The sequence below is a fragment of the Triplophysa rosa genome, linkage group LG7 (assembly GCF_024868665.1).
Source record: "Triplophysa rosa linkage group LG7, Trosa_1v2, whole genome shotgun sequence".
In the NCBI taxonomy this organism is placed as follows: domain Eukaryota; kingdom Metazoa; phylum Chordata; class Actinopteri; order Cypriniformes; family Nemacheilidae; genus Triplophysa; species Triplophysa rosa.
Window position 1 is genome coordinate 24,234,973 of NC_079896.1, and position 25,199 is coordinate 24,260,171.

At 41.3% G+C, this 25,199-nt stretch overlaps 1 protein-coding gene across 4 annotated transcripts in view; it reads left to right on the plus strand.

The window, feature by feature from the left end:
• Positions 1-3,356: 3,356 nt before the first annotated feature.
• Positions 3,357-25,199, plus strand: part of LOC130556482 (protocadherin-9) — a 221,181-nt gene continuing 199,338 nt past the window's right edge. For all 4 annotated transcript variants that reach the window (XM_057337531.1, XM_057337532.1, XM_057337534.1 and 1 more), the window contains exons 1-2: positions 3,357-3,922; positions 4,454-7,605. In XM_057337531.1, the coding sequence (XP_057193514.1) occupies positions 4,570-7,605 (3,036 nt within the window). In that variant the 5' untranslated portion in view covers positions 3,357-3,922; positions 4,454-4,569. The remainder of the gene's footprint in view (positions 3,923-4,453; positions 7,606-25,199) is intronic.

The window sequence follows — 25,199 nt, forward strand, 5'->3', positions numbered from 1 at the left end:
TGCCCCCCCCCCCTCTCTCTCTCTCTCTTTCACACGTACACACAGTGAGAGTTAGATAGATCAGGCTGGCAGTCAGTACGGGACGAGCGCGTTCAAACCATCATCCGGCCGGCTTTAGTCATCAGTGCACATGTGCGAATGTGAATGTTTATTTCTGCATGCGCTAGACACGTTTTCTCAGATGCCCCAGCGTTCTCTCGAAACCGAAAATAGGAAATTCACTTTGTGAAGCATCCGGATACGTTAAAGTTCCACTTAGATGCTTAAAGTCTGGAATGTTGCTGGTTAATTTCTTAATAAGTTTCATGTTTTAATGACTTTCTGAACTCTTTCTGTGCGTGTTCTTGCTTAAGAGACGTGATATCTTAAAGTGATACTTCACCCAAAAATGAAAATGATGTCATCATTTACTCGCCTTCGAGTTGTTCCAAATGAACACAGAGAAAGATATTTGGAAGAATGCTTATAACCAAACAGATCTCAACACCCCATTGACTCCCATAGCTGGAAAAATTACTTTATCGTTTTTATTGTTCTGTTGAACACAAAATAAGACATTTTGAAGAATGTAGGACAGCAAACAGTTCTGGGGCACTTTTGACTACCATTGTTTTTTTCCTACTATGGGAGTCAATGGGTGTCGAGATCTGTTTGGTTATGAGCATTCTTCCAAATATCTTTCTCTGTGTTCATCAGAACAAAGAAATGTATACAGATTTGGAACAACTCGAAGGTGAGTAAATGATGACAGAATTTTCATTTTTGGGTGAAGTGTCACTTTAAGAGTGGTGACACTTTAGGTTTCATTTGCTCATTTTTAAAGAGTTCAGATAGCTGCGAATGGAGTCGTGTTCTTCAGCCAAACGAGTGAAAAACAGTTTTGTCTTTTTGTTTTGTTAAAATATCCTTAAAATATAAATGAGTCATTAAGACTTTCTTCTTAAGAATTGCTTTTCAGAATTTCGTCATGTTTCAAAACAAGTCTAAATGTCATGCAATTTTGCTTCTCATTAACATAACCTGTGACCTTGGCAGCACCTTTGCTCTTGCAGCGGTGCTTTAGTCATGCTAGAACAAGACAAACACGCTGATTAGTACTTTTTTTACAAGACACTCTCAAACCTCTAACTGTGTCGACAAAAACAAATTGACATATTGAAGCGTTTGTAAAACCTTCACCCACTCATTGACAATCCCAAACACGAATCCTTACTTTTTCATCAAAGGTGAAGGTACTACGCAATTTAAAAAACTCACCACGATCCATCTGACATCTAGAGGGTCAACAAGATGCATCTATTAGTTTGTACAATACAAAAGCAACTTGGTCCTTTTTTATTTGATCTCTGAAAAACACTCGAGCTAAATGTGCTGTATTGTGATACTTCTTGGAAGGAGAAAACTCAATTCCTGACTCACAAAGGAACCTCTCAAATATGTCAAAATCTTCCAATGCTTGATTTCTTTAGTTGACCTTGGGCCTTATTTTTAATCATAAAGGATTTATATAAAGCAATTACCATTATGGACGGTTGAGAATATATCTATAGTTATATTGGTTCACCGGGCAACGTGCTTTATCAATACCAGTTCATTAATATCAATAATGTTTTGTCTTATAATTCCACAGTCTGCCTTAAACCGTAAAAAACACAATTGAAAGGTTATCAGCTCTGTAATTTCTTCACATAGCCGACAGTATAGACTATAAGACATAAACGTGAGTTTGTGTGCATTATTTATGCAAAAAACAAGATGTACATCTGCAATGCAGAACATGAAATGAATAAATTTGATCTGAAAATCAAAGCTCAGCTCTTATGGGACTCTTAATTTATTGCAGTGGAAAAGCAAAACTTAATAGCTAATCTAATATCCATGGAAATCACCCAGTGCCTCTCCGGTGCTCTCTGACCTGACCATGTAGCCACTGGATCTATATGGAAATACCCACAATGCACCAGCACCCTTAACAACACGTGATAAGATATCTCGATCATCGCTTTTTGAAATGTTAATGCGCTGGTGTTGTGATTTGTGAATATTTCTGTAAAGAATAATGTACAGAAATGAAGCCGAGGCCTTTATTTAGGCCTATAGATGATTTATAGATTGACAGTTTGGATGCTGATAGGAGAGATTTCTTTCAACTAACTGCAGTTAATGAGTTAGGTGGATGATGGATTGGCCCAGGTTGTCAGCCAGCCAAAAACGTTATCCCATTGTGTCTTCCTATTTTCTTTATAATCTATTCGTCCCTTGATGTGTCGCAAAAAAAGAGCTAATAATAATTTCCAAGACCTTCACTGGATTTTCTGTCTCTCCCTATTTGACCAAACAGAGCTTTTGCTCTTTCTCTCTCTCACTCACTCGACAGGAGTGATGTCCCACTACAGTCGACTTGATCAGATTAGAGATAAAGCGCACGTTTCTCGTGTTGTCCTCTAGATGGCGCTGTTCACCGCAACTCAACTCAATCTGCTCCCATTACCCTCTGGTGTCTCTCTGTGAAGCAGATTGAAATATACTCCATCTCTTCTCGCTTATTCAGTCTAATAAACCTTATTCCAAAACAGATGAAACGAATTAATATGTATGCCTTTTGAACAGGCAAACGCTAACACCCTTTTAACAAAGAATAAATTATAAACAACTAATGACATAGAATGACACCCTTGAGAAATACAAACGATTATAAAAAACTTCAGTGGACTGTATTTGACTATTCTAGCCAGATAGCCACTACTTTTATTTATATTTTAAAGCGTAAATTAGTGAAATTGGGACACTTCAAAGCATAGCTATCTTGAATCTGTCACAAACAGTAATAAAGTCATAAAATGCTGCAAGTTTAATAGGATTGGCTAATAGTGTAAAGACTGCAAAGTTGCTAATGTAGTTTTATATTTCCAACCAATTTAACAATAAGCTTAACAGAAGCGTGCGCATTTCTCACTTTTCTTTTAAACGAGCAATTGCTTTTTGTATAGTCTTCACAAACAGTTTAAATCTGACATTGCTGATATGTCTAACATCCTCAAAAATGTCAGTCACAAGTGACATTTCCTTGATGATTAAAAATAGAACAAACATATAAATACTGTAAATAAATGATCTTATCCCTTAATGAGGTGAAATGTGACCGTAAACGGAGCCTCCGCATCCCGGCGCCCGCATCATCTTTCTGAAGCGTTTCGCTCCGTCTCGGCATCACGAGTGACGTTAATTCTAACCAATCACATTATTCCCCCTCCCCTAACCGCGACGTTAATGAAGAGACGGACCAACCAGCGAGAGAGGGGGCGTTCCCCTATAGGCATACTCTGAGTTAGTGCCTGAAATTCAGTCTTGGGAAGAGAGCGCGAGAGTAAGCATCCCAGCGCATCACAGCATCCCGCCGTGCGGACTTTCTCTCGTTCAGGTGCGCGCGGCAAATCACGCTTGAAACAGAAGCCGTGGATTTGTGTTTGAAGACAGAGAGGGAAGTGCGTTTCACCACATCTGAACTTGTCTCTTGTTTTGCTCATGGGATAGTTGATGTTTGATTTTTGAGCAGAACAGGTGCGTCTCTTAAATGCGGAATGACCGAACGGGACCGTTAACGCGCGCTTACCGCGGATCACCTGATTCATCACCGACCACCGCATTCCGCGCGCCCCGATCTGCGGGGAAAGTTCAACGCATACGTGATCGATTGCTGTGAAATCAACATTCCCCCAAAAACCCAGCTGTATTGGATTTTTCCCCACGACCAAATGACTTCAAATAGTCTTTACTGACCTACTCCTAAAAGCATCAATACGGATATCTTCACATTATTCTGGAATCAGTTTTTCTTTTCCTTTCAGTACTTTCACGGATTTGTCACTATGCATGGGAAACGATAACCGATTCTCCCCGTAAGAGCGAGCTCAGAAGCGAGGTAAGAGAACTGATGCATGCTTACACCCAAACGGGTGTGCATCCAGAATTTAAACACTGCCTTATTTAAATGACACCGCAATGCCCGGCGCATCCACTGATTTCTAATGCAAGAATAATGTCTTTCCAAACGCATGATGTTTAACTTTAAGAAGGGAGACTTGAGAGACGTTTCACGACTCGTTATTCACATTAATGCGAAATGTATTGAATGATGCTGAGTGCTTGACTGGCCGCATTATCTTACCCAGAGCCCATGAGTGTGCGCGAGCGCGCGCGTGTGTGTGCGCAGTAAAATTATTACAGTGAAGATCAGAATATAGTGATGGTTGAAACGCATTAAAGTATACAGTAACTATATAGAATGCATGTCTTTTTTATTTGTGAACATATTGATGAATCAATTCCAATGAGTTTCTCAAGCATTGTTTACAATTTTATTGATTATGATGGATTATTAGTAGCATTTTTTACTTTGAGTGTTGTTGTGTACTGAAATACATTGTAACGTATTATAATGTTATGTTTGTAGGTTCGTGTTTGGCTACTGTTGATCTACAAATGTAAGGCTCTGTGTCGGCTCTGACAACACCATATGGAGACAACTGTTTGAATTAAAGCAGTGGGGAACACGCATGAACTGCTGTCATGGATTTAAGGGATTTTTTCTTGCTGGCAACATTGGTTGCATGTTTCTGGTTAGATCCGACCATAGCCCAAGAGCTCATTTATCCTATTCGTGAAGAGCTGCAGGAGAATGTTCTTATTGGAAACATACCAAAGGACTTGAATATCTCCCATATGAACTCTGCTACTGGGACAAGCAGCAATCTAGTTTACCGGCTCGTGTCAAAAGCAGGCGACAACCCGCTGCTGAGAGTGATGAGCAATACGGGAGAAATCTTCACCACCTCTAACCGCATAGACAGGGAAAAACTCTGTCCAGGACTGTCCTTTGAGGACAGCGAGTGCTCTTTTGAAATCGAGGTGGTCATATTACCCAACGATTATTTCAGACTAATCAAAATAAAGATCATCGTCAAAGACACCAATGACAACGCTCCCATGTTCCCATCCCCCGTCATCAACATCTCCATTCCTGAAAACACGCTTATCAACAGCCGCTTTGCCATTCCCTCCGCCACCGACCCGGATACAGGACCCAACAGCGTCCACAAGTACGAGCTGTTGAACGGGCAGAGCGCGTTCGGCTTGGACATCGTGGAGACACAAGAGGGCGAGAAATGGCCTCAGCTCATAGTTCAGCAGAATTTAGACAGAGAGCAGAAAGATACATACGTGATGAAAGTTAAAGTGGAGGATGGAGGGAGTCCGCAGAAATCCAGCACTGCCATTCTACAGGTGACCGTCACGGACGTCAATGATAACCGGCCCGTATTCAAAGAGAGCCAAATTGAGGTTCACATACCTGAAAATTCACCCATTGGGACGTCAGTTGTTCAACTGCAAGCCACAGATGCAGACGTCGGACCCAATGCAGAAATTAAATACATGTTTGGAGCCCAAGTGTCTCCGGCCACACGGAGGCTTTTTGCTTTGAACTCCACCACAGGGCTCATAACCGTTCAAAGGCCGTTGGATAGAGAGGAGACTGCCATTCATAAACTAACAGTGCTAGCCAGTGATGGAAGTTCAAGTCCAGCTAGAGCCACCGTGACTATCAATGTGACTGACGTTAATGACAACGCTCCGAACATCGACCTGAGATACATCATCAGTCCAACTAACGGTACTGTAATGCTTTCTGAAAAAGATCCAATTAACACAAAAATTGCTCTCATAACTGTATCTGACAAAGACATGGATGTCAACGGCAAAGTGATTTGCTTTATCGAAAAAGATGTCCCTTTTCACCTCAAAGCTGTTTATGACAACCAATATTTGTTGGAAACCTCTGCCCTGCTCGATTATGAAGGAACCAAGGAGTACATCTTCAAGATTGTGGCCTCTGACTCTGGAAAGCCCAGTTTAAACCAGACTGCCCTAGTCAGAGTCAGGCTGGAGGATGAGAACGATAATCCGCCCATTTTCACCCAGCCTGTCATCGAGCTGGCTGTGATGGAAAACAACCAACGTGACATGTTCCTGACAATCATCAGCGCCACAGACGAGGACAGCGGGAGAAACGCAGAAATCGTCTACCAGCTCGGACCCAACGCTTCTTTCTTCGACCTGGACCGCAAAACCGGGGTGCTGACCGCCTCGAGGGTGTTCGATAGAGAGGAACAAGAGCGGTTCCTGTTTACGGTGACTGCTAGAGATAATGGCACCAGGGCTCTGCAGAGTCAGGCCGCAGTCATAGTTACCATACTGGACGAGAACGACAACAGCCCCAAGTTCACACACAACCACTTTCAGTTCTTTGTGTCTGAGAATTTGCCTAAATATAGTACCGTAGGTGTTATCACTGTCACAGATGCTGATGCCGGTGAGAACGCTGTGGTGAAACTCTCGATACTCAACGATAATGAGAACTTCATCCTTGACCCAGATTCTGGAGTCATAAAGTCCAACGTGTCCTTCGACCGCGAGCAGCAAAGCTCGTACACCTTTGACGTCAGAGCCGTGGACAATGGCAGCCCCCCATGCTCATCGGCTGCCAAGGTGACCATCAATGTCATTGACGTCAACGATAACACCCCCATTGTCATCTACCCGCCATCAAACACGTCTTTCAAACTGGTGCCCCTGTCTGCGATCCCGGGGTCGGTCGTGGCTGAGGTTTTTGCAGTAGATGGCGATACGGGCATGAACGCAGAGCTAAAGTACACCATCGTGAGTGGCAACAACAGAGGTCTTTTCAGAATTGACCCTGTAACTGGAAACATCACGCTGGAGGAGAAACCAACCATCGCAGACATCGGCCTACATCGGCTAGTGGTCAACATCAGCGACCTCGGCTATCCGAAGTCCCTGCACACCCTTGTCCTCGTTTTCCTTTTCGTCAATGACACTGTTGGAAATCAATCGTACGTACACGAGCTCATTCGACGGACGATGGAAACGCCTCTGGATAGAAACATAGGCGAGAGCAGCGAGACCTATCAGAACGTCGACAACCTAAAAACCATCATCGCCATCGTTACGGGCGCCATGGTGGTCATCGTGGTCATCTTCTTCACGGTTCTGGTCCGCTGCCGGCACGCCTCGCAGTTCAAGGCCGCCCAGAGGAAGAAGCAGGGCGCCGAGTGGATGTCCCCCAACCAGGAGAACAAACAAAACAAAAAGAAGAAGCGCAAGAAGAGGAAGTCGCCAAAAAGCTCCCTCCTGAACTTTGTCACCATCGAGGAGAACAAACCCGACGACCCGGCCCACGAACCCATAAACGGAACCATCAGCCTCCCCGCTGAGCTCGAGGAGCCCGGAATCGGACGCTTTGACTGGAATGCCACCCCTACTACCACTTTCAAACCCAGCAGCCCTGACTTGGCACGGCATTACAAATCGGCTTCGCCCCAGTCGGCCTTCCACCTAAAAGCCGACACGCCGGTGTCTGTGAAGAAACACCATGTCATACAGGAGCTGCCATTGGACAACACCTTTGTTGGGGGCTGTGACACACTTTCCAAACGTTCGTCCACCAGCTCCGATCACTTCAGTGCCTCTGAATGCAGTTCACAAGGAGGCTTCAAGTCAAAGGGGGCACCTTTGCACACCAGACAGGTAAAAGAACACTTTTACTGGTCTATAAGTACTGCTTATAACTGCCCTGCTCAATACTGAAGTGCCTGTTATAGCTTACCTGCCCCGAGTGATATATTTGTGATGCACTACGTAGAAATAGAACCGAAACACGTTCCACCTCTCATAGATGTTCTCGCATAAAGACCAAAAAAGAAGTGTATGTGTTTGATATGGAACTAGCTGAGCCAAGCAAATTGCTAATGTCATCGTTTTATCACGTGCATTTCAATGTGTATCTCTTATGTTTGTTATACAAAGTTTTTTTCATTCTTTTGTTTTATTTATAAACCTCTACTTGAAACAAATGCTGCACAAGCAGTTGGTTTAATGGGTGAGAACATTTTGTTAGGAATTACAAGGCTAGATTCAGTTTCAGTGCTCTGTCATGGTTCAAAGATGCAATGCTCTGAGAAGTTGTGAAAGAAACATTTTTTTCTTGCCTGTCTACTTCGATCACCATTTTCCCATTTTGGCAAAACTCCTCTGAGGCACAGAAGAGAAATGAAAAAGACTGACCGTAGGCATTCTCAAACACTTGTAACCACTCAAAAATATTTGACCTTGTTCTTATTTTTATGGAGTCATTATTAGCGTTCTCTGATATCTCTCTCTTAGATTTGCTCTTGGACTGCATCTATTGACAGTGGAAAAGTAGATGCACAGTTAGCAGAAACACAGTTAGCACTACAGTCCCACACTATAAAAAGTATTGTCATATATTGTCATAAAAATAGTTTGCCGTGCATATTATTCAAAGACAAATGCACTGAATAAAGGATTACAATAGCAAGAGCATGTAAACAAATACAGCATCTCAAGCCGAGAAAAAAAGGATACGATACAGGGTGGGCAGGAGGGAGGGGGATATTACCTGTAGGTGGCACTGTTGTGCTGTATGGCATAATCTGGCTATGGTCCAAAATGCAGTGTGTGTCTGTAATGCATTGGGAGGGTGCGGGGGCTGTTTCTCTCTCTCTCTCTCTCTCTCTCTCTCTCTCTCTCTCTCTCTCTCTCTCGTCTACTCATCGTCTCCACCTCTCTCTCTCTCTCTCTCTCTGCTCTCTCTCTCTCTCTCTCTGGGTTCGTTTCCTCTCGCTCTTTCTTCTCTTTCTCTCCTCCTTCCCCCTCTCCGTCGCTCTCTCATCCTCTTCTCTCTCTCTCTCCTCTGAACCGCTCGACTCTTTGGTCTCTCTCTCTCTCTCTCTCCTCTCTCTCTCTCTCTCTCTCTCTCTCTCTGCTTCTCTCTCTCTCTGACTCGCTCACTTTTGGTCTCTCTCTGTCTCCATGCCTTTCCTCTGCTCCTTTGTCTATGTGCTTGCGATTCGTCGGTATTCGTCTCTCTCATCTCTCTCTCTCTCTCTCTCTCTCTCTCTCTCTCTCTCTCTCTCTCTCTCTCTCTCTCTCTCTCTCTCTCTCTCTGACTCGCTCACTTTTGGTCTCTCTCTGTCTCCATGCCTTTCCTTGCCCTTTTGTCTATGTGCTTGCAGATGTGTGAGTATTCGTCTCTCTCAGTGAACAGCTCATGTCTAATGATGGGCTGAATACAGGCGGTTACAGATGTGGAAGATAGGGTCTGAACGTTAGAGAACATACATACACATGCAACATATGTTTACTTGGCCTATTAAATGAGGCCATACAGTATATATAATCTTATAAGTCTCATTTAAATTCAAGCTCCGCCTGCAAAGAAACGGCTAAAACTGCATTTTTCTCATTCAAGATATATACCCACAGGGAGGTTTTATTTTTTCAAGCTAACAGCTTTGGTCCCCAAAATATAGCAACACAACCACACGTCCACCTAGCTGTTGTATCTAAATGAGGATAATTTCTATCTTTTATAAACCGTTTGTACAATTAAAGACATCCCCCAGTGTCCCCGAAGGGAGCTTTTGTCAGATCCAGGATACTTTTCTGCAGACAGTTTTGTCCCTAAAGTATACAGTAGCAAAGCAAACACGCTCGCGCGTCTCTAGATTATGTGCGCGAAGGAATGTTTATAATTTCCTTATGCAAACAAAAGCTCGTCTAATATTAATTTCCGGACGGATGACACTCCAGCCACAGACGTGCATCTGAGCAGAGGAGATAAGTTACAGCACGACCCGTGCCAAAAAAGACACACAAAAAAACAAGATTTAGAGTGTGTTGGATTAAAGGGGCTGTTATGTTATTTGCAAGAACCCTTGGGGTATGCGAGGAGATTCATTACATCCGCTTGCCCTGTCTGTGAGAAAAAGAAGCATGCTAACGTTCTTATCGTGCAAAAAACAGATTATGCAATAAACTGCAAGTCTTAAAAAGCGACCTCTGTCCTATTTGGAAAGCATGCTGTCGCGCTCTACGTGTCTTCACGATGACTCAGTGACCCAAAACAATAGTAAGCACTGTAGGCGCAGGAATAGATGCCCGTCAACTCTGTAGCTGCAAGTGTTCTTGCAGTCCAGACCCATTTTTGTTTGAGCGCGGGCTGACCTCTGTCTCTCCAGCCTTTAAAAGCCATCGACTGTGCATTTCCTCATGCTCTCAAGGCAGCGCAGCATCCATGCGGAGTTAGTTAGGGCGGCTAGAGGCACATCAGTGGCCAAGTTATTATAGCACCAAAAAGCTCCGCTGACAGATGTAGGGCAATTAACGCTCGGCCTTTCTGTTCAACCGACCAACTGAAGCAGCGCAAACAACGACGAACAAATGCAAAGATGCCTGAGAGTCAGAGGCGTTGCGACCATTACCAGTTGCACTTCGCTTGGTCGTGAAAAATGCAGCCGGCTGTGTGAAATGACAATTTTAGGAAGAAGCTTGCGATTGCGTCAGCATACAGTAGCGCCGTCCGCCCACCGTCATCTGCCTTCCAGTTACGACTACCGTGAAAACGTGACGCTAAGGATATTCATTAATATTCTCCACTTTACAGGACTTTCTGGTGGAACGGAATACGTATCACTGGGTAATTTTCAATCAGCGTCAACGTGTGTCATCGCCTGCTTTCTGCGTGATTTCGTGCCCGTATAACACAAATTGCTCAGCATCCGAAGAACCCCATGATGAACAGCGTTTATCGCAGAATAATCCAAGTAGACCATTTGTTTCTCATTTATAGGATTTTATTGCATGTGGCAAACACACACGCGCAGCTCGATAGCTTCTCAGGATGGAGGCACATTAAAAAGTCTATTACGAGGTGCATGAAACATTTAGGTTATTGATTAAGCGTGCAGGCGTAGTGTGTGAGTCTCTCCGCTCGGCAGGAAAACTCTTCAACAAGCCTGATTAATAAACTCAAGTGAAGAAGTTATACAGAGACCAAAATTATACAAACATTTCTGAGGCTCCTAAAAGCATTTGTGTTGCATACTGGGACATTTTCTGTGAAATTCTTTACAAGTCTTTCTTTAAAAAGCACGTATTCACCCTTATCTCAGTCAGAACGTATATGAGAATCTTTCGTCTGTGGAGCACAAAAGAAGATATTTAGAAAAAGAATTCCTCCATACAATGTTTTATTCATGCTGTGGAAGTCCAGTGTTGTTTGGTCACCAATGTTCTTCAAAATATCTTCTTTTGTGTTTGTGTCAAGAACGTTTTTGGGTGAACAATCCTTTTAACGTGGTAGAAAGTGTTAACATAGTTAAGAGTAATAGAGTTTATTTTGTACACTTAAAAAAAATAAAAAAACGTGGCCTGAACTTCATTCATTCATAAACAATGGCTCCATACTTTCCGAACAAGTTTTCTTAGTATAATATGTAAACTCTACTTAAATATCTATGTAACAGAATCTATCTAAAACTAATTTCGATCTGTCAAAACAAGTTTATTAAATCACTTGTGAAAAACTACTAGCTGTAGTACAACAAACAATATGCTTTTTTTATGGAATGTTGGCACATGCATTTCCAATGTTTTTGATCAAAGGAACATTTAACATTTAATGGGCTTGTTCATAACTTAAGCAAATGCTTTACACTTCTGTACTGTGGTAACTTCCGAAAAGCTTCAAAGTAACGGAAAATCTATTTTTAAATATATATATACTTTATATACATAAAAATCATGAAGTCTTTTCTCGTCTTGCTTGAAAAAATCATAAAATCTAATTCAGAGAAAATAAGCATCAAAGTTGGATTTCAAGTTTGATTTTTGACACAATGTTCTTTACATTATATAGGATGATTTTATGTAGAAAATAGTAAATCACAAAAATAAAAATGACTAGCGGTTTTTTTCTCACAGGCTTTTCACACTTTGTCCACTTCCATACCCAGTCTCATGCAAAGCATGCTGGGAACTTGAAATCTTCTGCCCAGTTTCAGCGATCCCATTTTAACAACACAAAAATCTGTCACAGTCTTCACTCAAACGGTTTAATGTTGATTGAACACGTTGAAATGAACTACTTTTTACATCCATTGTATAGTATTAAATGGACTAGCAGTAAAACTCTTTGGGCGAGTGTGCCGTATTTGAGCCGCACACCTGATTCAGATCTTTTTCAGAAATATTCTTAAATAGCCTCATTTATATGCATGTGTTCACTGATCTGGAGCAGAATATCGGACTCTGAGCTCCAAAAGTGGGCATTAATGAAACAGGATTATTTCGAAGCGATGTGTTTTTATAACACGCTGTTTGGATTAGGAAGCAATTTCGTGGGACTGTTTTTACAGACCCGACGATTGTGTTGCATGCAGTGCTTTCTCTAATCTGGCAAAGAAGCGCGCAGTTAGGTCTTTCCCACTCTCGCATAATAGAAGGAATCCGTACGCGTAGTCCTTCCCAGCAGTGCCAACAACGGCTTAAGACAAACACCAGGATGGAACAAAAGTGTCTAGCTGCTGACTTGAATCGCAACATTGTATTTAAAGAGATTACGTACGCGTCAGGCTCGCTGCCGCAAAAAACTCTGGCATATGTGTGCTAGACAAAGGTTACCAGCGAGGGCATGGAGCGAATAATATGAGGGATGAAGAGGTGTGTGTGTGTGTGTTCAGACCTCTCTCGAGTGGTGTTATGCCTCAATGAATGGACATCCTTATGCAAACAGTAGCGGCTCGAGACGGTACAAGGGAAGGCGGTAATAGACTCGGCATTGTGATGGTAAAGGGCCGAGAGGGAGTTGTTCTTTCTCCACAGGTTCATTTACCACATTAATAAGGGATTAGCATGGACGGGGCTCCCAGGATCAGGGCCTGAAGTTTGAGAAGATTAATGGACTGTGACATTATTGCACCTGAGGGGGATGTCTGTTGCGATGTCTGGCGCGTTGAGTTGACGGAAGAGCTCCGTTGGGTCTGAGAAAGACATTTAGCAACGGCTGCCTCTCATTGTCTGGCTTGTAGAGCCTCTGCGATTCATTACGCGTTGTGGACGCGGTTTACTGAGAGACTGGAGTGAATAATATTTAAATTGATGGGAATTGTATTCGGGTGGTGTGAGGGAATGTTTTTCACCTTCAAGATGGCAATTGGACACAATGCCATGCAGTTAGGCTATCTGCTAAACCAACCTGACAAAAATACACGCTAAAAACCAAAGTACTCTTCTTTGGTAAAATTACTAGTTCTCAAAGTAGGAAAAAACATTTGGAATGGTAGTGGAATTAGATGGTGTTGCACAACCATCTAATACGGTCAGTTAGATCCCTGGTGTGAACACGGAGTCCTTTGACTTCACAAACTGTGGACCCGTTGCTGAGGTAAAACCTCCATCTTTTGGCCCCGTAAGGCTCAATCTGTGAAGCTGAAGAACCTACTCAGTCTAAAGTACTTTACAGTTATAGCCCATGTTGGGGCCAAACTGTCAAACCTTACCATAGGGCACTGATGGAAGACGGGCGATTTTGTCAGGCAGGCTGTGCAGAGAATGAACCGTTGCCTCGGGATGTCCATCGCAAAGCTTGCGTGAAACTCTACAATATAGAGAATAAACTGTAAGTTAAGCTGCAAGGAAGAAGGGCATGCACCCCACATGGGCACACCGGCAGTCTTGTATAAACTACTTGAAAGCAATACTTTAGTAAAAGTACAAGTATTTTACCAGAAAATGATCTTGGTAGAAGTTAAAGTCACCCTTTAAAATATTACTTGAGTAAAAGTCTTAAAGTACCTGACATTTAGTGTACTTAAGTATCAAAAGTAATTGTCTGATATAAAATGTACTTAAGTATTAAAAGTAAAAGTAAAGGTATTTTTAAAAAAAGTGAACGGTTAGAATTTTGAGGTAATTAAATCAAAGCAAATCTCAAGTTCAACAAAATGCATGGTGCTTTTGAAGACGCGAGTAATCCTGAACGCTCCTCTGTAACCTGCCATTAATTAGCCTAATGTGGTCTAAAAAAAAATCCGTCCACCGGTGTAACGCTAATTTACCTAGGAAATATTTGGCCGCCACTTAGGCTATACCAGAAACCGTTATTAACCATTTCAGTATTATGTGTTGAATTAATTCGGAGGGAAAATCATTGGTGTTGTTAAATATCTGCACATTGGCTAATCAGAAAAGTTAACTAGCACACGTTAGCCTGGCCATCACGTTAGCCAGATATCTGAACAGGCTTATGATCACTAATTCATGTTCAATAACGTTGACATTATGGCTTCATTGAATGAAAATTAACTTAACCTACCTCGATGTGATTCTTCAGGTTGGACGGGGAGTTTTTTAATGCCAATATTTCAGTGACTCTCGGTAGGCAAGTTGCGAATTTAGCTTATGCGCAAAATTGGAATATCGCATAAAACATTTGCGAATAAGCACCGTTTCCATCCAACTAGTCAACCTAATAAACTGGCACTAAATATCAGTAAGAAAAGTAAGAGAAGCCACTGAATATAATAGTTTTCATATATAATAATACTTGCACAAGCAGACGATTTGGAAACTCAATAAATGCGCTGCTTTTGTGGATGCCTGCTGTTCGGGAAACACAGCCGTGACAGCTAGTTCTAAGAGGCGATTACAGAAATACTTGAGGACTTTGCTCAGGCGTTTAAGAATGACCATCACAACATTTCTGATGCTGTGTCACAAAATCAGTACTCTGGTAAGCCAGGTTACACCGGCCGTCTCATAGTGCAGTTAAGTGACTTTTTGGAGGAATTTATTCAGCAAATGCGTTTCCATCTCCCATTATTCGCATTAACCCTTTTTCGCAAAAATGAAAAACCACCTCAAGCGAGCGTAAAAACTTTTTGCGAATTGAGGGTTTTTAATTCGAAATTTGGCGTTTCCATCACTCGTTTCTGATGCGAAACTTCAAAATGCGAATAAAACCAGAGTGATGGAAACCCGCACTTAATCCAATAGGAAGAATTTTTCACTCCAATGTACGAAAATATTTCTTGCAAATACGGCCACGGGTGTGTAACGTTATCTTCGTCACCACCACGGAGTTCACCAAGTTCGCCAAGTCGAGACGCTCGTCATCTGCTACCGGAGTGGTAACGTTAGCAGCAGAGCCTGCAGCAGGTGCTTCCATGATGGCATCGATAATGTGACATGCCCGGGCAAGCAGGACTTCTTCTTCTTCGTGCTTGGCGGTTGACATGACAACAAACAGGCATTACGTCACCAACTCAAAATTCTTCTGAAAATTCTTTAATTTGTAGTAACGAGTAACGAAGATGGTTAGGAGAAATGTATCAGAGTAAAAGTACACATTTTATTTAGGAAATGTAGTGGAGTAAAAGTGAAAGTTGTCAGAAATATAAATAACGAAGTAAAGTACAGATATGTGAAAATTCTACTCAAGTACAGTAACGAAGTATTTGTACTTCGTTACATTACAACACTGCACACCGGCATAACTTTTTAGCAAGCTCAAGACTATAACCAAACAGATATTGCTCCCCATTGACTCCCATAGTAGGAAAAATTACTTTATCATTTTTATTGTTCTGTTGAACACAAAAGAAGACATTTTGAAGAATGTAGGACAGCAAACTGTTCTGGGGCACTTTTGACTACCATTGTTTTTCCCTACATGGTAGTCAATGGGGGGCAAGATCTGTTTGGTTACGAGCATTCTTCCAAATATCTTTCTTTGTCTTCATCAGAACAAAGAAATGTATAGAGATTTGTAACTCGAAGGTGAGTAAATGATGACAGAATGTTTTTTGGGTGAAGTATCCCTTTAAGTGACCACAATTTCAGTCTGGATATTTTAAGTTTTGGGGTTTTGGGGCACTTTCATTTTGTTTAGTTACGCTGTTTCTCCTCTTAATTCTGGACGGCAGCTCATTTGCTAAAGTCAGAATCATTCCTCATAACTTCATCGCATAAAGCAAAATGGCTGATGCAAGACGACTGTAGGATTCATGCAGTTAAGCCTTATTATTTTGATTATTAACACTGCATGATTCCAAAATACATATACAACCCTTTCCTTCATTATATCAACTTTATACATGTACATTTGGCAAACACTTTTATGCAAAGCAACATACAGTGCATTTAGGGTATACATGCGTGTTCCCTGAGATTCGAACCAATGACCTTTGCACTGCTAATGCAATTGAGGTACAGGAACATGCAATGTTGAATAACAGTAAAAAAAAAAAAAGAAGGCACAAAGATTTGACAATATGAAATGGCTAAAGTAGATACGGTGGAAGAAAATGTTTCTTGACTTGTGATGTTGTGGACACTATTCATTTGAATCCGCATGTTTTACACTGTTGTAATGTCACGTGAGGTGCAGCAGGGGATCATCTAATGTGCATCAATTCATCCTGACATGCATTTTGGGGACAAAAACACATACCTCACGTCAATATCACCTTACACTCTTAAAAATAAAGGTTCCAGTAGTCCTCAAAAACTTTATATAATCTTATTCTTTGGAAAAAAAACACCAATGTACAGTATGGGTGGTTTAAGGAACCCAGACACCAAAACACTCTCTGAAGAACCTTCTGTATAAAAAAAACATGTACTAAGAAAAATGTTTATAGAAACTTTGCAGAACCTTGCTTTTTCTGAGTGTATTACCCTGCCCCGTCTCACCGTGCTGATTCTCTGACGTGATGTCATCCTGACACGACGGGCCCCTGAGGGCCTTTAGAACGGCTGAAGAAGGCATCCTGTCAGATCCCAGCACCTCCCCTCTCTTCAGATTAATGACTTTGATTACCGTAATCTGTAGTGAACTCCTGTTCCACCCCTCCACTGCACTCACCATAATTTATAATGTACATAAAAGATGTTTTATGTAAATTGACCTCCTGGTAATCTTGCTTAATGTGCTGTGTTATTCTATAATGGACTGTTATGAATATTTTCCTGTATATTTTTCCTCCGCTTGTTATAATGTATTTCCTAACTGCAATCTGTACTCGGCTCAAGTAATCTTTGATGATTATTACTATTATTTTTTATTTATTTATTTGTTTTCTTTTCTTTTCTGCTGAGCCTTGTTTGAACAGTGATATCTTTTTAATTTCATAATAAATGTTGAAAAGTGATTTTTTTACTTGTTTTGTACATCCACTGCTGACACGACGAACCCAAGGAATCAACATTTTACAGATAAAAGGTTTTAATGGAGATAAAAGCGTATCCATTATTCACTTATTCACTTAATGTCAAACGCTTTAGTGCTTATAACACTTCACGCAGGAGAGTATCTTAAACGCTAGTGTGCACGTTACAGAATGTAACAAAATCTGATCTTCACTGTGAGTTAACATTTTTTTAATTATTTAAAACATTTTTCAAACTTGTTGGTATGTAGTTAACGTATGCCTATTTCTATCAAAACAGACATAATAATTAATGTTAAGGATTTTACGAGAACAAGAACAAACACAGAGGCCATACATTTGCATTTTTAGTTTTGCAAATTAACTGTAAGTTTTTAATATAAAACTATATTACAAACAGAAAGAGTCTTGAAAATGTGATACAGCTGGTTGTTTATAATAGAAGTTCAGATGGTGCATTTACTCCTAACAGGTTCTATCGAACTGAACATATTTTGAAGTATAGATATGACTGTGAAAAGCACTAGCTTACAAAAGCTCATATTACAAACTTGTTGCCTCGAGCGTCAGAACAATAGGAATATAAACTGTTTAAAATCTGTCTTTAAGATATGAAAGGAGAATAAAGCGTGCAGCTCTGCGCTAGACCTGGCATTTCAAGGTTTTACAAATACTAGAAAATGAGCTTAAGAAGTAAATCAACTGAAAGAAAAAGCACTGTGAATATGTTTAGCAGAAAAGTAACATTTAGTATTTCGCAGGTATAGCTTTGTGCCTCTTCATGTCGAAGGATACTACTTTTATACAAACTTAAGATTTCAAGAGGGCTAAAGGTTAATAATACACTACATGGCGTATGTTTACCCTCTTTTCTAGTACATTTACACATTCGGCAGATGCTTTCATCCAAAGCAACGTACTGTATAGTGCATTAGATAAACTTTTTATCAGTATGCGTGTTCCGTAGGATTTGAACTGACGATCTTTGCGAGGCTAATCCAATGATCTACCAACTGAGCTACTCGAAACATTTCAAAATGAAAACAGAGTTAACCCAAATAGTTATCATTTCAAGTGTAACATGATGCAGTCAAAATGAATTGTTAAAATAAAGCGAAGAGCACCAAAACACCTTTTTTTTAGAACCGGAACACTGGCTTTTCCACTGAACACAAATATTTTGGTATGGCATACAGTTATGTTTATCCATCCTTGTTTAGCTAGCCCTTTTCTGTACCAAACACGACAGTGCCTCCATACACAAAACACGGTCCGTAAAGAACTAGTTTACAAAATCTGCCATTGAAGAACTTGACCTGGAAAAGAATCAGACGTGAACCCCACTGAAGACCTATTGGATGAATTGGAACGCCGTCTGAAAAGCCTTGTTCCAACATCTAGTACAAAAAGACTAGATCACTACTGTAAAGTCCAGCACATGTTTTTTGTTGTTTACATGCTTGTGGCCATGTACAGTATAATGAAGAACAGTAGTAAACAAAGTGACAATGTCTAAATAGTAAAACCCAGTCTGCAGTTCCTGCATATAGGCACGAAATTTGGAATCTATTGATTCGTGTTAATTCACACAAATTTCACGCGTTTTTCATGTCACTCAGCATGACTTTTAATACACAGACTGTGTGTGTGTGTACATTTATATATATCCTGATATCAAGTCGTACATATTAGGATGTGGCTAACCAACACCTTACCCAATCCCAAACCCTAAAATCATAGCCGCAAAGGCAAATTTGGCTAAAAACGCAAGTTTAACGAGGTGGCAAAGCAACGATAAAAGGCCACCCTAACCCGTCCCTAAACCTAACGTCACAGTCAAATCATAACAAAACATACGAATGAGATCGTAGGAAATGCACACGAATGAGCCACCTTGAATTCCCATCAGATTGCATTGATGTATATTTATACATATGAAAGATGTTAGATTGAAAGTTGTGCTGACATTAAAAAAGAGGGAAATTTGTGTCCATGAATCAATAGATTACAGAATGTCACATATTCCCGTGAGACTGTGCTTTAGCTTTTCACATGCTAACCAATGTGATTATCGTTGATACTGAATTCCCCCAGAGTCACTTGACACATTCTACACTCACCTACAAAGATTTCCACTCCTCCATCTAAGCTTTTCCTCACCGGGCCTCTTTTATTTTTGATTGGTTTATAGTTCACAACGGTGGAAAATCTCTTTAATAATATAAGAAGCAAAACAGATTAGAACTGAACGTGTCCTGACGCTTCACAGAGCAGGTGTTCGGTTGCGAGTCGGCTTCTAGATGTTCACAAACGCATGCCGAGTAAACGAGTGTATATCAAAGTTCCGAGCAAACACATCCGAGGCTTAAACTCCTTCTTTAATCCCTTCACTTCTTGGAGCGTGGCCTCCGCCGGCGTGCTGATGGCTTGATGAGCTTGCGCTGCGGTTGAATACTGAGGAGTAGATAGGCTACATACGTAAACAAATACTTTTAGAGGGAAGGGTTCGAGTAACCCCTTCAGCCAAGACCTTTACGCCGGACGTCCGGGTGACCAGCCAGTCTCGTAATGGCGCCGTCCTGTTTAACCATGAAATGTATAAATATAATGTGGAGAGGTGTAAATATTTACAGCCGAAATAGTTCAGGGTTAGTTCATTGGTCTGTAAAGTGCTGCAGGGCTTGTGTAAACCTACTGTTGCTTTGACAAGCGGCTGACAGACGGTGAAGTATTACTATAGTAATATAACAGTGTCAGTGCTCAAGACATTCAAAAGATGACTTCCACATGTGCACTACAAAAAAACACACGTAAAAGTGCATTTATAATTATAATCTAATTTCATTCGATTACAAAACAATGCTTGAGGTTTTCACATTTCTTGAATTTTTCTTGCTTTTTTACTCTTTACGAAGTGCTGCCAACGCAATATTTAGTGCATGTATGTTTTTCTTTAAACAAAAAGCCATGGTAATATAATACAAATAAATTCAGACAGTTTCAAGTGTCCAAATACATTTTGCGATCACTGTTTAATATATATATATGTATTCAGACACTCACACTGTAACCCGAGAGAGCAAGAACGAGAGAATACAATAGAAACGCAGCTGTGCCGGAGGAAAAAAATGTGCTCAGCACTCCTAGACTACATTTTTAAGACATAAAATCACCTCTTCAGACTGACTTTGCAGTCTGTGATTTTTACGACGGCAGGCGGGGTATTAGTTGCTCCAATCTGTATATCTATCTCTTGCTTTGTCTCGGCCGAGGCAAATCGATGTCCGTAAAGCGCAGTAAAATGACAATAAAACTCAATCTCAACTTTCAGTCTCAATCTCCTTTTATTGCGCCGCATTGACAAGCCTCACGACCGGGCCGGGAGAGGTAATGCGCTGAAGTGGCCCGCTAACGCTGCCAGCGCGGGGAAAATAACCCGGCTGATTGCCGGCACTCTTGATTGCGAGATTCTGGACGATAGGCGAAAGCCGCAGGCCTCGCGATGCTGATTTACTTCCTGAAGGGACGCGATGGTGGAACAGGTGCTGGAGTGTAAATATACATGTAGATGGCCTTTTGATTGTAATGACACGGCGGGTGCCAAAAGCTGCAGGCCAGCCACGCTGCTTCATTTTGTGCTCATTCGCTGATTGTCTGAGCCGCTGTTTACTGACCGCCTGGCGCTGGACGTTTTTTTATTTCGGCATGCTGATGAGGAATCTTATAATTAGGCACCAGTTCCAAGTTTTTAAAGAAGGCACGCGGGTCGCCGTTGCCTAAATATGTAGGAATAAAGTTGGCAAGCAACAAGCTACACATAAATTAAAACGGTTCAGCTCGGAGTCGAGCTACTCTTTCGAAAAGGTTAGTTGCAGGTAGGAAGAAGCTAACTAAACGGATTTAATGACGTCCAAGAATAACTCTCAAAATGATATTTCTTCAAAGTTATATTTTTCTGGCACGGAAACAAACGGGTTTTTGAGTGAATGGACTCAGTTGGTTTGACAGCTGGCCGAATTTAACCCGAACAGATACCTTTGCACCGAATATGGCTAAGAATGAACAATCATGTCTACAGTAACAGATTTCAAAGCAGTATTGAAGAAGCGTTTACGTGCCTCGGGAACTTTTTTAAATCAGTTACAAACGTAAACCACTCGAACCAGCCAATTTATTAGAATGAATCATACTTTCAAATGCTGCACACAAGAGAGAAAAGTTTAGGAGAGCATGTTCGATCATTAACTCGGATTGTTCAGCTGCAACATGTAGCTTGTTACTGAAAAAGAAAAAGTTACCGTCATAACCTACTTGAAAACGCAGTTAAGTCACTAGCCCCGCTATGTTTATTTGGTTCCTCCTCAACACTGGCTTTAAAAGCTATCTGAAATTGAGCTTGAAAAGCAAAAGCACATAAATTCAGCTCCTCAAGGAGGCGGTTATTGAAGCTGGAGAGAGCACGTGCGCGCTTGACAACTAATGAGATGTTGTCGAGTCTGTTCGATCTATGGATTGTGGATGAGTATTGATCCAGGGCTTTATCCAGCCGGCTGAGCGGAGCGACGGAACCTTGGCACTCTTGACGGGATTTTCAGTGTTTGCTTGAACAATGTGAGAACACAAGAGCCACGATCAATCTGTCAGCGAATAAGCTGTCACGGGGGTGCTGCACCGAGGGATATTTAACGCAAACATAAAACACAGCTGTCTGCTGTTTTATCGTCAGGGCATTGTGCAATGGCAGTTAAAAAAAAAACACATCGAGGTTCAGTGCGCGCGACTGTCTCCCCGTCACGCGCAGGTTTGTTTGCGTTGCAGAAAGTATGAACACGACGCGAGGAAATGTCATCCGGGGCCGTGACGAGTCACACGTTATCTCGACTTGTGTTATATGCAGAGGTGTCGAACATTTGGGCGCCTTATTTAGATGACGCGATTGCATTCGGGCGGAGAGCTGAATTAGCAAAGAAGGGTCAAATTGTTTTTCTGCTATCTCGCTCCAAACATTGACGCCGGGCCCCCGTCCTCTCCCCCTGATAATGCACCTGATAAAGTACACGGACACCTGGATTTATTTCCTCCACTATCACTCGTTTTATTAATTTATTTCCGTGTCCTTTCGTTTACAAGCCTTGCACGCTTTTTCGATTTCACCTCACCATCTGCGCAGTAGCGCTCGGCGCTTCCAAAGCCAAAAATAGCAGTAATGCAGTAGTTTCTCATTTCATTTTTTCCCCTTGGCTTTTTAACACCGTAATGTTTTGGACAGATGGCTTCTTGCTATGGTTAAGTCATTAAGTCATGTGTTTAGTAAAGATAAGGGTTGTGCTTCTACTCACATTTCTGCATGCATTGGGTTGGTTGGCTATAGTAGGCCTAATGATGACTGAACATCCCAAACTAACTGTATGACCAATACAGTTATGTTATATTGAGGTTATGCATTACAATATAGTTTTTAAATAAAGCAGATATGTATTTATTGTTAATATTATTTATTTTTCATGTATGTTATGTAAACATGTGGTGTTGCCAATTTTTTCGATATTTCAGCTAGTTCAATGCTTCACTAATTAAATGCATTGCATTTGATCTGATTATTTGCTTTTTAATTGGACATTTTTGCCGTTCAAATGAAAAAATCTTTTTGGCAAAGATTTAGAAACAGCTTCATATAATTTTTTGGCTTTTTAATGCTTGATTTAAAAATACAAAAGGTTAATGAAGACCCAAGCAACTCTAATGTTTAATAATTATTAAACTGAAAGTTATGGCCTATTGTATAGGGAAAATATTATATTATAAGTATAGCTGTAGGTTTATCTGGCCAATACATGCAGACGCGTACGTGTGACTTTGCTAAGCATTGAAATACTACTTTGCCTTGTGTCTCAGAATACCACTAAATAACAGATTCATTGTCTTCATCTTGGCATGTCTCTCTGTATTTTTCCATTACTGAGTTTCCTGATTGCTATAATAAGCTATAAGTTACATGATCTCAAATAACAAGTAAATAATGCATTATATATTAAGTACAGTACATTAAGCAGAATCACGATACATTATTAAATACAAAACATTTTTCTATTCAAGAGTTCACACCTAATCAAATTTCATTTATTATGAATTTGCTGTGGTGGTTATCTACATAAATCATTGTTTGCTGTGTTTAACACAATTTAGAAGTTTAATTGTTTAATAGTCCATGAACCCTTTGCTCTGGTATGTATTGCTATTTATAAATGACTTCTTTTTTAATATGAGATAGAGATAACTGCCTCCTGACACATTCCCTCTTAACGCACGCACGCACGCACAGATCATACATGACCCTGTTTTCCCATCATTCCTGACTCTTCTGAAGAGGCGAGCCAGTGTCTCTAACCGCAGCCGCCGATGAATCCCAACGAAGCTCCATGTATCCCAGGCTTCCTTGCAGAAGTGTTAAAAGGTCACATTGGGGGTAACGTCTGACCAACCCCTGCTCCAACAAACGACCCCTTCTTCTCTAGCCCAAAACCCCATAACACCCCACCGCAAACAACGTCTGCCTTGTTCTAATATCCAAGGTGATAAACCGTCAAGGCCCTCCGGACTTAAAAATATCTCCGCAGAGGAAGCTTTCATGAGAGGCTGTGGATGTGACGTGATGCGTGAGGCCACGGCAGCCCCTTGCGAATATCAAAGAGCCGGGCCACTTTCATCCCGCATTCGCCTCACACTCACGGTACTGAAAGTGACCCTGTGTCACAGTTCTCCTCTCTGACAAACAACAGCATTATACTGGACTGCCCTCAAACTGAGAACATTCATTTTTAAACGAGACCGGCGGAGAACAAAAAGTGCTTTGGGTACTTACAGAATGATGGCTGGAAATAAAAACGGCTTCATTCAGAGACATTCAAAACAGACAAAAAACATAGCTACAGTAGACTCGCGAGCTGGAGTTCCGGATCGATTAAAATTCTGACCCATGCGCGTAATGACCCGATGGTCAATAATAATTACGACCTTCAATCAGTAATGCATAGATTTGAATGAAAAATTGTTCCGGATCTGCTTAAAATAATCACCTCAAAGGTCAGCCGTTGTCCCAAAGGATTGTTTATTTCGGCACAGCTGGTTTGGGAACATGTCTGCGATTGATTGGATTGCGTCTCTATGATTTGTATGCATCTCTGTATATGCAGAACTGAACCGGTATTAATTCTTGTACAGAATGCCGCCCCACAGCTACCGCAGCGTCGGTGGGCTTGATGGTGTGTAAACGACCTGTCTCTGGGTTTTTATTAAACTCCTCCGTATGGTAAGCCTAGCCCTCACCCGCCCGCTTTTCTATTTCCATCTCGCGACTTCCCTTCGCTCATTGCTGACTGAATCAAAATGAAGCTGGCAAAATTACTCGCCGCTCTGAGTCGTGTCACTTCAAGTTCTGTCAGAGGACTTCTTTGGTTTCTGTAGGGCTCGATCGAGGTTCGCAAACTGCATTAGGCCTGATAAATGCTTGAAGATCTCGCTTAGAATGTCAGAATTTGAGCCCGAGCTGATTCATATTTGCGCTTTTCCAATATAATGCACTATTCATGAAAGTGGTAGACCTGAGGGCCTAGTTCACTAACAGTTCTGTCATCATTCATTCAACCTCGTGTCACTCGTGTATGATATGCCTTCTTTCAATGCGTTGTACATGTCGGGAGTTCTGTTTTACCTAAAGGGCACTGAGCTTCAAAAAGCATATCCCATGCATTTATGTATTAGATTTTGGCAAGATATTTGGGATGATGAATTTAAATGTTCCTCTCCGCCATACTGTAGCCCCACAAATCAAAAAATCAGATTTAAATGCGAGCGCAAATGAGATTTGAGAGCTAAAGCGAATGACGGCTCGAATTTCCCTCTGTTTCTCACACAAAGCAAATGGACGGCTACTGAAGGCTCGGCGGATGAGTTATACGCCGTACCGGAAAACGCTTCCAGAGCGCCGCTAATATTGTTTCCCTTTGAAATGTGAGCACTTAGCATTTTCCCACCCCTGCATCGAATAGCCAAGTCGTACTTGTTGTTGAAGTAAATTTGCATGAAATGGAA